This window comes from Lineus longissimus, chromosome 12 (genome assembly GCF_910592395.1).
Source record: "Lineus longissimus chromosome 12, tnLinLong1.2, whole genome shotgun sequence".
Lineage (NCBI taxonomy): Eukaryota > Metazoa > Nemertea > Pilidiophora > Heteronemertea > Lineidae > Lineus > Lineus longissimus.
The window spans coordinates 3,234,876-3,248,972 of record NC_088319.1 but is presented as its reverse complement, the minus strand read 5'-3'; the positions used below and the strand labels follow the sequence as shown (position 1 = coordinate 3,248,972).

General features: G+C 42.7%; 1 protein-coding gene across 1 annotated transcript; it reads left to right on the top strand.

Annotated features, from left to right (window-relative positions):
* Positions 1-2,676: 2,676 nt before the first annotated feature.
* Positions 2,677-13,852, top strand: LOC135496811 (sialin-like). The gene is made up of 10 exons (XM_064786336.1): positions 2,677-2,808; positions 4,443-4,684; positions 5,158-5,391; positions 7,236-7,419; positions 8,940-9,073; positions 9,855-10,004; positions 10,441-10,570; positions 11,178-11,328; positions 12,376-12,466; positions 12,962-13,852. Exons 1-10 carry the CDS (start codon positions 2,763-2,765, stop codon positions 13,271-13,273), a joined length of 1,674 nt encoding a protein of 557 aa, XP_064642406.1. The 5' UTR covers positions 2,677-2,762; the 3' UTR covers positions 13,274-13,852.
* The last annotated feature ends 245 nt before the right edge of the window (positions 13,853-14,097 follow it).

Genomic DNA, 14,097 nt, shown 5'->3' with positions numbered 1-14,097 from the left:
ATGTCCCCTGCCACGCTTGTCTGATATTGATGAGAGCTTAGCTATGTCCCCTGCCACGCTTGTCTGATATTGATGAGAGCTTAGCTATGTCCCCTGCCCCACTTGTCTGATATTGATGAGAGCTTAGCTATGTCCCCCGCCCCACTTGTCTGATATTGATGAGAGCTTTGCATGGTCCCCTGCCACGCTTGTCTGATATTGATGAGAGCTTAGCTATGTCCCCCGCCCCACTTGTCTGATATTGATGAGAGCTTAGCTATGTCCCCCGCCCCACTTGTCTGATATTGATGAGAGCTTAGCTATGTCTCCTGCCCCACTTGTCTGATATTGATGAGAGCTTTGCATGGTCCCCTGCCACGCTTGTCTGATATTGATGAGAGCTTAGCTATGTCCCCTGCCCCACTTGTCTGATATTGATGAGAGCTTTGCATGGTCCCCTGCCACGCTTGTCTGATATTGATGAGAGCTTAGCTATATCCCCCGCCCCACTTGTCTGATATTGATGAGAGCTTTGCATGGTCCCCTGCCACGCTTGTCTGATATTGATGAGAGCTTAGCTATGTCTCCTGCCCCACTTGTCTGATATTGATGAGAGCTTTGCATGGTCCCCTGCCACGCTTGTCTGATATTGATGAGAGCTTAGCTATGTCCCCCGCCCCACTTGTCTGATATTGATGAGAGCTTAGCTATGTCCCCCGCCCCACTTGTCTGATATTGATGAGAGCTTAGCTATGTCTCCTGCCCCACTTGTCTGATATTGATGAGAGCTTTGCATGGTCCCCTGCCACGCTTGTCTGATATTGATGAGAGCTTAGCTATGTCCCCTGCCCCACTTGTCTGATATTGATGAGAGCTTTGCATGGTCCCCTGCCACGCTTGTCTGATATTGATGAGAGCTTAGCTATGTCCCCTGCCCCACTTGTCTGATATTGATGAGAGCTTTGCATGGTCCCCTGCCACGCTTGTCTGATATTGATGAGAGCTTAGCTATGTCCCCTGCCCCACTTGTCTGATATTGATGAGAGCTTAGCTATGTCCCCTGCCCCACTTGTCTGATATTGATGAGAGCTTAGCTATGTCCCCCGCCCCACTTGTCTGATATTGATGAGAGCTTAGCTATGTCCCCTGCCCCACTTGTCTGATATTGATGAGAGCTTTAGCCTGGTCCCCTGCCACGCTTGTCTGATATTGATGAGAGCTTAGCTATGTCCCCTGCCACACTTGTCTGATATTGATGAGAGCTTTAGCCTGGTCCCCTGCCCCACTTGTCTGATATTGATGTGAGCTTAGCTATGTCCCCTGCCCCACTTGTCTGATATTGATGAGAGCTTTAGCCTGGTCCCCTGCCACGCTTGTCTGATATTGATGTGAGCTTAGCTATGTCCCCTGCCCCACTTGTCTGATATTGATGTGAGCTTAGCTATGTCCCCCGCCCCACTTGTCTGATATTGATGAGAGCTTTAGCCTGGTCCCCTGCCCCACTTGTCTGATATTGATGAGAGCTTAGCTATGTCCCCTGCCCCACTTGTCTGATATTGATGAGAGCTTTAGCCTGGTCCCCTGCCACGCTTGTCTGATATTGATGAGAGCTTAGCTATGTCTCCTGCCCCACTTGTCTGATATTGATGAGAGCTTAGCTATGTCCCCTGCCCCACTTGTCTGATATTGATGAGAGCTTTAGCCTGGTCCCCTGCCACGCTTGTCTGATATTGATGAGAGCTTAGCTATGTCCCCCGCCCCACTTGTCTGATATTGATGTGAGCTTAGCTATGTCCCCTGCCCCGCTTGTCTGATATTGGTAAGAGCTTAGCATGGTCCCCTGCCACGCTTGTCTGATATTGATGAGAGCTTAGCTATGTCCCCTGCCACGCTTGTCTGATATTGGTAAGAGCTTAGCTATGTCCCCTGCCCCACTTGTCTGATATTGATGTGAGCTTAGCTATGTCTCCTGCCCCGCTTGTCTGATATTGGTAAGAGCTTAGCATGGTCCCCTGCCACGCTTGTCTGATATTGATGAGAGCTTTAGCCTGGTCCCCTGCCACGCTTGTCTGATATTGATGAGAGCTTAGCTATGTCCCCTGCCCCACTTGTCTGATATTGATGTGAGCTTAGCTATGTCTCCTGCCCCACTTGTCTGATATTGATGAGAGCTTAGCTATGTCCCCTGCCCCACTTGTCTGATATTGATGAGAGCTTAGCTATGTCCCCTGCCCCGCTTGTCTGATATTGGTAAGAGCTTAGCTATGTCCCCTGCCACGCTTGTCTGATATTGATGAGAGCTTAGCATGGTCCCCTGACCCCCTTGTCTGATATTGATGAGCGCTTAGCATGGTTTCCTGCCCCACTTGTCCGATAATAGTGAGAGCTTAGCCTGATTTCCTACCCTACTTCTCTGATACCGATGAGAGCTTAGCCCGGTCTCCTCCCCTTGTCATATCCGTTACTCTTACGGTTATGCCCGTTAGGCCTATAGTGGCCGGTAATTGTCCAGTATTCGTCAGGTGATGCTGGATCAGTTGTTCTGCCGTTCGAAGGGCCACTCGCACGTCGCTTACAGACACGATACCACCGGCCCAACACCGAATACTCTTCGTTCGCTCCGAAAGGTGTCACTGGCATGACAGTTCGCGCTTATTAAAAATGATACATGTATGTACCCGTAGACATTATTTTAAGTAGATGTGGATGAACGAGTGTTCGTCAGAATTTATAGACCTTGCATCTGTTTGGCTGATGATAAGATAGCGTCGCAAAAAGAAACCATGGCTTGGATTTTAATGAAAAGGGCTGAGAAACGGAGCAAATTTGGTAAGTTTTCCCACTCTTCATCTACTTTCCTTATCAACGCACCCCACCGAATCAGGAAAACCGGGCGCTGCATATAGGCATAGTCTTTCGGGTGCACCCTCTTGAGGTTCAGAGTTAGGCCTAATTCTGAGAACGAGAACAGTGTCTGGTACACACACGTAGGCCTAATCCAGACGAAGGGGTTTATCTGACAAAGGTCAAAGGTCAATCCATGTTGTGTCACATCGTATTTATTTCAAATAATTCATTGTTTGCAACCCACTAACATCTGTGAAAAATATCATTTGCATCCCATGAAAAATGCACCCGCTACAAACTTATGGTATATATACGGGCGCCATGTGGGAATTTATTTAGGCGATTATTTCTGGATAAATACATGTACACAGCATGATGTGTATGGAACAGAAAATTATGGCTGCTTCCACAGCATGATGTGACAATCTTGAAACTAGAGGCGCTGATTTCGTTCCTTACAACGCCTCTAATAGGCCAACTTGTAAGTTGCCACCATCTTGAAAAGCAGTAGGCCTACCGGCGCAGAGAGATAAGGAAAGAATTTTTCGATTTGCAAAGAGGCTACCGCATCACCACTAAATTCGCGAAAATAATTGATGCCCTACGCTGCATTTATAGTTCTCCATAAAATCACCTTGAAACCCACCAGAAAGTGTTAGATTTCATTTATTCAGATCATAATTTAGTTATTGATGAAATAAAACGTTCGCGTTTTATGAGAGAAATGAGCTAGATTGATTTGGCCTATATGCATACCATAAGTCTGTAGCGGGTGCATTTGATCATGGGATGCAAATAACGTTTTTCGCACTTTTTCCGTGGGATGTTAACCATTGATTTAAGCAAAGTTTGTGATTTGAAATAATCAGGATGCGACTCAACATGGTTTGAAAGAATGAAAACGCCAACTTTGTGTGGTTTTGCGCAACTTCGATGGTATTCAAATAATTTTCGTTTGTCTTACTGGTTTTGAAATAAAGGATGGTTTGTTAAATAAAACTGCTGGTTTGACTACAAAATAATTGTTTCAAAAATTGGATGAAATAAGTAAAATATATTCGTTTATTGTTTGAAAGAATGAGATTGTTTCCAATAATTTAAGGAAATAATTAAATTCCAACATGGCGCCTCATAGGTATCTTGTATTTTGAGACAATACCACCAATGAATATTCATAGGTTGGAGGGTCCAGGCCTATCAATTAGACGAGTGCATGTTTTTAACTCTCAAGTACATATTTGGAGAGGTATTGAAAAAATATTTGTTGTGCCAAGTCTACAGATATAAAGAAATTATTTGATGAAAAAATTAATTTCGAATTTTGCTAATTTGGTAATAGGGGGTGTGTTTTGAGATTTTTCTGCCAGTTGGCTGAAAAGAGTGGAAATATCAATGTCTGTCTAATTTGTCGATTATCAAAAAATTTCCGTGGTCAACTACCAGTTTACTTTTCACCATTTACTTGCCCGACTGTCCGGAATATCATATCAAAATTTCAGATTCACCACCCCACGCAGTATTTGATGCGGTCAAACATTGACAATTGAACTGCTAAAAGGCTTAAAAAATCAATGGTAATCTTGCCTCTTTTAGCGTACAGCTTTGTTTATTTTCAGTTTTTCTAACATGGCGTTACCGCATCTCTTACATCGGGTTTGTGGGTATGCTGTTGATGTACTGCTTGAGGGTGAACATGAGTCTGGCTATTGTGTGTATGGTCAAGCCGGTACATCACGCACAGAATGCTACGGAAGTGATAGCAAACGTCACTGGTGCTACATACATCTACAACCGAACAATTGTCCCTGTTGACAGGAACTGTGATGACTTGACGGAGAAAACTGGAAACGACACTCATGTAAGTCAAGAGAAAAGAGTGACATTGGCAAAAATATCGGATAGACAATGACACAGAACGACCTCTCCAATTGAAGTCTTTCTGTCCCAAAGCGCGTCTTTTGGATCGGACGGTGGCTATCATGGTGGAACCATACGTTACCTAGTCATGCTAGTTGCCTAACTCCTTACTTAAAATACTCTGCTCCAATGTAATGCGGTTGTCAATGTGAAACTTCCCCCCCCCCCCGTCAAGGGTCACATTAATTTAGCATCGTGCCAATTTATTTTGTACCCGTCAACTTCCTGTCGATCAGAAAGATACGTAGTGCCAAATACTATAGTACTCAGATGTCGACGTTTTCATCCTTTATAGTGGGGAGTTATGCAATCATGTAACCAGTGAAAAGTTTCAGAACGAATGTGAGAGCTCCTCAAGAATTAATTTGAAGAAACTTTGAAAACAAGGTGTATATATTTCGGATTCTTTTTCAGATGGGGACATTCGAGTGGCCCCGGTCACTCCAAGGCACTGTCCTGGCCGCGTATTTCTACGGCTACATAATCACCCAGGTGCCAAGCGGGTTGCTTGCCCGGAGATTTGGCTCCAAGATCGTCATCATCATTGGCCTCGGCATAGCGGCCATTGGCACAATCCTCATTCCGTTGGCAGCAAGGTGGAATGTTTATTGTGTCCTGGCGCTGCGGGTTGTCATCGGATTGGGATCGGTACGTACAGCAAGTGGTCGGTTCTCCAGGTGATTCAAGTGACCTATACATTGTACTAAGAATTCAAAAAGATTAAGAATTTGGAACAAATACTACGGCATCTTACTAGCACTAGGTTCCAATTTTGAAAATAGGGGGCTTTTGCAAGCTTATTCGTCTTTTATTCAATGGCCATCACTCAGACTATTGGCTCGTTGTCGCAAAATAAATGCCTTAAATAGTGTAACTCGTTTAGCAGCGATTATTAGGCTAATAAGGAAATGGTATTTAAACGAGGTTCTAAAACCCCTCTAAGACAAAGAATGCCCACCATCACGCCATAGTACGGGAAATTAAATAATCAATTTTGTCTCTTAGAAATGCTCTGTATCTCCTGTACATTTAAGAGTTAATAGCTGTAGCTGATTAAGGTATCATTTTGTTCGTCTTGGCAATAACTTTACAATGAATCAATAACATTTAGTATCTAAGTACAGGAAACTTTTACTCACCATTTTGAAAAAAATAACATTTAGTATCTGAGTTCAGGAAACTTTTACCCACCCTTTTGAAAAAATAACATTTAGTATCTGAGTTCAGGAAATTTTTACCCACCCTTTTGAAAAAATAACATTTAGTATCTGAGTTCAGGAAACTTTTACTCACCCTTTTGAAAAAAATAGCATTTAGTATCTGAGTTCAGGAAACTTTTACCCACCCTTTTGAAAAAAATAACATTTAGTATCTGAGTTCAGGAAACTTTTACTCACCCTTTTGAAAAAAATAGCATTTAGTATCTGAGTTCAGGAAACCTTTACCCACCCTTTTGAAAAAAATAACATTTAGTATCTGAGTTCAGGAAACTTTTACCCACCCTTTTGAAAAAAATAACATTAGTATCTGAGTTCAGGAAACTTTTACCCACCCTTTTGAAAAAAATAACATTAGTATCTGAGTTCAGGAAACTTTTACACACCTTTTTGAAAAAAAATAACATTTAGTATCTGAGTTCAGGAAACTTTTACCCACCCTTTTGAAAAAAATAAAATTTAGTATCTGAGTTCAGGAAACTTTTACCCACCCTTTTGAAAAAAATAACATTAGTATCTGAGTTCAGGAAACTTTTACCCACCCTTTTGAAAAAAAACTTGAGTTTTCTTAATTCCTGAAGTTCCAAATTCTCAGTCTTCATGATATCTTTATTGTACATGTATACAATGCATTGTGAGAAGTTCCGCATTCTGCTTCAGCGTAACAGAATGATTCCCTTCCATATTTGTTAATATGTTAGGGGCAATGTGACTTCTTTCCGGCAATATAATTAGCAAAGTATCAAGATGATCCTATAAATGTGGCGATTTTGATGGAAATTCGATGTCGGTGTTCGTCTATAGGTTGAACATTTTGGGGGAGTTTGTAATGCTTAGCTCATAGTGAATCCAGGTAAAAAAGGTACAGAAAAAAGGTTCAGGGAACAAAGGTACGGAAAAAAGGTACAGGAAATAAATATACCGGAAAAAAGGTAATGGAAAAAAGGTACAGGAAAATAGGTACAGAAAATGGCATAAATAGGTACAGAGTTATTTTAAAATAATATTTAAATTCTCTCATTTGCTGGTTGAGTCCGTAAATGACTGTCAAAATTCTTGCCCCCCCCCCCCGTCCCCTTTAAATGCGCTACGTTCCTAAAGTATGGCCCATTAGAGATTCTAAACCGAGTAACAATACAGCTATCGGCTGCCTGATCACCTAGTATTGTTTTCATCATCAGCTCGGACATGAAATGGACAAAAATAAAATTCTGAATTACATATAACGCTATTCCGAATCACCCTAATTTCAACCCCCCTTCATCATCTTGGCAGGCTGTGACCGTCCCCGCTTACCACAACCTATGGAGCCAATGGGCCCCGGTCTTTGAGAGAACGAAACTGGCCACCATCAGCATCGCTGGTTCGACGACTGGTAACATAATCATGTTTTTCTTGTCCGGGTTTCTTTGCGTCTACGGATTCGACGGTGGCTGGCCTTCAATATTCTATCTCTCTGGTAAGTGAATATAAAATAACACGTCAATGACATAAGCTTACAATGTACATGTCCCTTTACTGTATGCGAATACTTGTACAATACGTAATTTTGATGTAGTCAAAACCCTTCCGTAAAACTTCTTTTGGAAGAAATGATGACACCATGATGTGTACGGAGGCGCGTTGCTTGCTTGCATCACACAACATGCTGTGGAAGCAACGGGCTTGGCAAGCCGGGCTACCAAACAGCGACTTTTTCATGTCCTGAATGGAGAGCCGAACTCATTAATAAGTAAAGTCTCCAGCTCGCCAAACAGGGTATAGACTTTTTACCTGTTTGGCAAGCCCGGCTGTCGGAACAGGGTGGCTTTTTAGTGCTGTTTGGCAAGCGGCTTTCCAAACAGGACAAAAAAGATGCCTGTTCGGCGAGCGGCTTGCCAAAGAGACCCGGCCTGTAAATATATACATTATGCTGTGTATCCTCTACCTGTGTTCACAGTATTTACATGTAGGCCTATATTAATATTCATTGGGCTCATTATAAAGCTCCGTCTCCGGCTTCTGCTGCATGCTGTTCGTCCCAGTCATAGATACATTATGCATGTAGTCCATGTAAATAGCATTCCGCGATAATGCGGTCACTGCAGCTGCTGCCCTCTATTTCCCCATCGTTGAATTACAGGCAATGTTGGACAAACATGCGGTTTCGTAATGGATTCAGGCTTTCTAACTAGGGCAGTTAGATTCAATCTGGCACATGCCCGAGTGTTGGAAATACTACATAATTGTTCTGAATATTTCTCTCTCTGACTCTATGGTATCATTCATGCTAAAAACAATGCAGGGTCAAAGATAATTGACTTTGAAATAAGCTCAAATGCGTAGAAATAAGTGTCGATGTCCGACTGTCACGTGACTAAAACGTCATCAATATCTTATGCAAATGACCTTGTGAGCTATAAATAGTAACTTCGCGGGATGCTATTACTCGGCACATGCAAGAAGCGTGGAGCTATTGAACAGACGTGCAGTCCTGTCAGTGATCATATCAATATCAAAACCTTCTTCATACAATATCTCCCAAACTAGTGCACCAATTCCAATGCGGTTTTCAGGATATTGTCAGAAATCTTGTTTTCTATTAATACATTATGGCAGGAATGCGAATGCATGAGTCTTTCATTATGTAATCAGCCAATTAAAAAACCCTCAAGCTCAACACAGTGGTTGAAACATTTTGACCTTGACCTTATTTCCGAGGTCGCAGAGGTCAAACACGGGTGTAACCATAACGATCATTTCTTCCTTTCATCAAGTATGATTCTAATGTGTACTTGCTTTCATTGACAACAGGTGAGCTCATGGTGCCTGGCAATTTCATTAAACAAGTGTCCCTTCGGAAAAAGCCACTTGACTTGAAAAAAGTGACAGAAAAAAGTCCTCTGCATGCTCGTGCCTGCCGTTAAAGTTAGTGGCATAGGTTGTCCCGTATTTCGCAATTTGATATGTTTTTACCGACAATGTGTTATTATTATACAGGTATTGGTACTTTAACATGGTTAGTGTTTTGGACGGTTTTCGTCTACGATTCTCCCGACAAGCACCCGTATATCTCGGAGGAGGAACGGCGGGAGATACACGACAGTATCGACAAACAAGTCAAACAGGCAAAGGTGTGATGTCGTCTCTGAAACGAGTATCCGTGAATTAGATTGGCCCATCTGCGCCGGTAGAAGGGTAGAATGGGGTAATTGTAGCCCCGGTTTATTTGAAGCCCCTGCATTGTTTAATGCATGGGGATATCAATCAATATCATAGGCAGGGGCTACAATTTAACCGGAGCTACAATTACCCCATTCTACCTTATATGTAAAGGCTGAAATAACCCAAAACTAAACGAATCACAGAAAATCATTCCAAACATGAAATTAAGGTCAGGTTTAGAGGTGTATGAAATAAAAATGCTCCCATACTGTAGGCCCACTAAATTTGGCCCGTTTCAGGTTTTAAAGAAACCAAAATAAATGGGGAATTGAAACGGTATCATTACTGCTTCTCAAAACATACGAAAAGTAAAAGACAAAACGTATCGCTTTTCATATCATTGTTGTCTTTGACACTATATCTAAAATGTTTTGTAGAAATCAGTGAATTTGAAGCTGGCGTTTGCTGTCAAACGGAGCGTTTGTAATGGCTATATGTCCAGCTGATCGAAGAATTGTTCAAGTTCAAGTTGTGTGGAATTGGCTTGGGTCAACGCGTTGCCCAAGAGAGCTCTGTCCCAACGCGCGTCTTTCGGAACGTGCGGTGGCTGTGATGTTGAAACCATACGTTCCCTAGTCGCCTGACTCTTTAAAGACTCTGCTATTACCAATGCTTACTTATAATAGCTGACATGTTCATGGCAAACTTACAACATTATGTAGTAATTTATGTATTCTAAATGGTTTTCAGAACGAAGGAATTCCCTGGCTGGACTTCGCAAAATCACCAGCAGTCTGGGCGATTATCATCGGCCATCTCTGCAACAATTATGTTGCTTACACATTAATGGTTTGTCTACCAATATACATGAGGGACGTACTAAAATTTGACATGAAACAGGTACAGTGACACACCTCTCTTAGCAGACACCTCTTTAACCCTTAGCAGACACCACTCTAAGGTTCTACTGTACTAGCGAAGGCCCTAGAAACTGTCTCACTCAAGTTCACTTCTTTCCGATATAACCGTTCGAATGTCACGTCTTAACCATCATCTTCCCAGCGCTGTTCATTATGGCTTACTGTATTTAGCGTAATATTACCCCTCGGGAGCAATCATTATTTTCTGACACTAAAAATTACATGTGGTGGATGCGCAACCCATTCCTATATATCCGATCAAGGGAAAGGGAACGAGGACCATTTACGGTGAATTGGTTCTCGGGACAGGATAGCGAAACCTCAATAACGTTACTCTCCGATTCCTGATTAGCGATGATAGAGACAAACCAAGATATTCTAGTGTTAAAAAAGGAAGTTAATCTTTTCAACTTCAGAATGGCCTGTTCATGGCCCTTCCGTACGTGCTGATGTCAGTTTCGGTGGTTTTTGGGGGCCAGATTGTAGATATTCTGCGAAAACGTGGGCTCAAGACGGGACTTATCAGGAAAATTTGCCAAACTTTAGGTACGTTTGAATTACAAAGGACAGCACTGAACGGTTCAAAAACAACATGGACCTCTATAGACGTCTTCGAGTCCGTGGAAACAATCTGAGCATTTTGTCAGCTCAAAAGTGCTCGAAGAACGGCATCAGTGTAATACTTCAAGTGGCGGCGCATGGTGTCAAGTTTGGACATTATCGTCCTGGCCAGGTAAATCACACGCCCAAGTTGTCCCTTTAAGAGATACAGTATCGGAAAGCCGCACATTATGTTAAGAAATGACCTCCAGCAAGACAACCTTGACTCCCTGGAAAATAAAATAATTTGATTCAGTCTTTGACTTTTAAGTACAACACTGGTCTTATACGGGGCTAGATATCACGAGATGTATATTGTATATCGTTGGCGCTACATGCGTATGGTTAGAGAATTGAATTGAATTGAATTGAATCAGCGGCAACCGGGCAGCGATACGTATAGGTGGTTTAAGGTATTATCCTCTACCCGGTCGGGGGCAACTATCCGTTGCCCTTCTTAAAGAACTATTTGATCACTTCTTATCACAAGTTGCCATTGCGTAAACGGCTCTGACAGCATCATGTATTAAGATTTTTTTCTCGGACAATGTAGGTTGCATGGTACCGGCGGTGCTTCTGATTGGTGCAGGGTTCGTCACGTGTCAACAGCGGATGGCGGCCGTGGCATTGTTCATCATAGCAGTGGGATTCACCTCTTTTACGAAGTCGGCTTATGTAGTCAATCATCTTGATATTGCTCCGAAGTGAGTAAAACAAATTTGCTGCTCAACATTTAAGGGCGCTGCCTCAAGTGGTTGGCCAAAATAAATGTCTCCGTTGCATGCCCCTTTTGCAAGCGTTTTTGTTTGCCTGCGCCGCAGCATTATGGGCGCAAGGAACAGATAGTTAGACTCCCTGGGTAGTTCATTACATCATCATAATTGGGTCTCCTCATGGACTGCCACAAATAGCGGGAATTCGTGTGGCTGGACGATTAGCCAATGGGCATTGCTGTAACGAAACTGTAAGGACATTTTCTGACACCGAATCAGAATGCTCGACGTATAACGCTTTGACATACATGATAGCGGGCGCTATTCGCAACAAAAAATGGAAATCAGCGCTTTTGTACCAAGTGATCTCTACATTGTATGTGCGCCAACCCTAAAAGCATTTTGTCTGGTTCCTTTGCACCAGACCCCTACTAACTATGCTTTCCACTCAATTATACCCGGAGACAACAAAATTGACTCTCCTGCATATGTATCATGTAGGAGCCAGTTTTCGCGGGTCTTATCACTAAGTGCAGATTTACTAGCTTTACCAGCGATTCCATACACGCAAAAGCTTATTTATTACGAAATTTGAGATCAATAACGAAATATCTGGGGTGCTGCGTGGATGTTTTAAGCGTGAATTAATCTTGAAATCGCTCACTGAAAGATCGATGCAGACCAAAACAAATCCGAAGCGGCTCCCCCATTTTCGCGGGTATTGCGCATGCGCGACTGATTGTTGTGTTTCTGTGTAGTGTGCATGATCCTAGGTATTGACCCAGTGTTTTGAACGTAATTAGAGAATTGCTTGCCTGTTTAGGACGCATTTTGGGCGCTTTCTTTGCGGAACGAAATGAAAATCAAAAATCAGAAAATTTCTTCTCTGGAAACGAAGTGACGCGCGAGAAAACGGGAAAAAACGGATTTTCGCGAAATTGGGGATGACTCGAAATTGGGGAGAAGCACCATACAGTGAGTGTCCCTTTTAACGTGTTCCACTGGAATATCTCAACAGCACTACATCATCTTTTGCAGATACGCGGGGATTCTTTATGGTATAAGCAATACGTTTGGGACGATATCAGGATTCGCAGCTCCCCTCGTAGTCGGAAAAATGACAACGCATGTAAGTACTGTGGAGGAAAGAAAAGAAGTCGATGTTTGCAACCATGTCAAGTCTTTACTTGGGTAATATTTTATGCCATTAAAGGCCTGCGCCGTCCGTTAAAAATTTGAAATCTGTAACTAAATTTGACAACTTCAAATTGCGTATACGTAGCATTGCCGATGTGTAGAGAGATATACAAATACATGTACTATCACTACCAAGTCGCAAGTCATACACGGAAGTTTGTGGCATACGCTCGTCCAAATCACAATATTATTGTCATCCCTAAATTCGCGTCATTGGCGCGCTGGGTAACTCGCGTCAATGACGCGAAGCAGGATGGATGTCATGTGATTTGGACTGTAAAAGTTGAAAGGATACTTCAAAACACTCTGGCAGAAACTGTCACTGACAGTCAGTGTTATGAGGACAACACATGTTTTTGTATTTTATCCCCGAGTACGAATCTGTTGTCCCAAAAAAACATAATCGTCGCGTTGTTCTTCATTTCAGGGCTCGCGAGAGGAGTGGCAGATAATCTTCTACATCTGTGCAGCTATCTACACTATCGGAACCATTTTCTACGGTGTGTTTGCCGAAGGAGAGGTGCAGCCTTGGGCGATGGGCGGCGAGCAGCGGGCGTACTCGATATCCAATCCTGTCCTCGGCTCAGGCAGCGACCAGGAAAGACAATCACTGAGTAAGGCGGACTCTCTCGAGCCTGCTGATGATAGACTTGTAAGGTCAGGCACGGATTTGATGCGTTCGCTTGAAGAGGTCGACAATGCCAGTAGTGACAGCGAGGAAGCAGTGGTGAATTGCTGAATTCAGGGATTTCCGAAGGCAGAATTTGAGGAGATTTTTTTCCAATGAGAGGGCCTGAATCCTACACCGGAGCTTCAACCAATCACTGGGCACTTCTTGGGGAATTTCCGGTCATTTCAAATGATAATGAATTCTGGCGTTTCACCGCAAGAGGTCAGGGACTTCTCAGTCAGCCATCAGGTGGTCCGATAGCGCATAAGGGTATCGAATCCACATGTTATTGAACAGTATTAACCCAGTTGGTTATTTACAATAGTGAGTGAATCTTACCAAAACTTGCGACCCCGCCAGACGCGATCAATTTCTCAATCGTACGTAATTTTCCCTACAAAATAAATGCAGTCGTCGACTTCGGGTTAGGAAATATTTGCATCCAACAAAGTTGGAGGGACAATTGTACGAAATATTTCGTAGGAAAATATTTTATCGTGTGAAGCGGCCATTAGTTGGTTTTCACCAATTGAAGCCGGTACAAGGAATTTGACTGTTTTCAAAAAAGTCCAGCCCATGTCTGGGAATTCATGTCATTTGAGACCTTGTTTTCGTCAGAGAATATTTTTTCCCAGTAAATACAACAAAAATCCCTCAAAATATTTGTTGTCTGTTCTGTTTTTGCAGAGTGAGTTATGTGCAGATCTGTTGACCATAAATACGGCGACTCTTAAGGCAAATCAAATGTTTTGAAGGCCTACAGCGCCGTTCGTGTTGTTGCACCATAAGTACATGTACAGAGAACATGTACACACTGCTGCATGTCAACGTGACGAAAATTCACCTTCAGAGTATGTGTCTTTGGTGAACACAGAAGCAGCTGAAATTTTACT

Excerpts from the sequence above, each read along its gene's own strand:
- LOC135496811 (XM_064786336.1), top strand. The coding sequence starts at position 2,763 with ATGGCTTGGATTTTAATGAAAAGGGCTGAGAAACGGAGCAAATTTG. Across the intron at positions 9,074-9,854 it reads AACAAGTCAAACAGGCAAAG|AACGAAGGAATTCCCTGGCT; the intron begins GTGTGATGTCGT and ends AATGGTTTTCAG. Across the intron at positions 12,467-12,961 it reads TCGGAAAAATGACAACGCAT|GGCTCGCGAGAGGAGTGGCA; the intron begins GTAAGTACTGTG and ends TCTTCATTTCAG.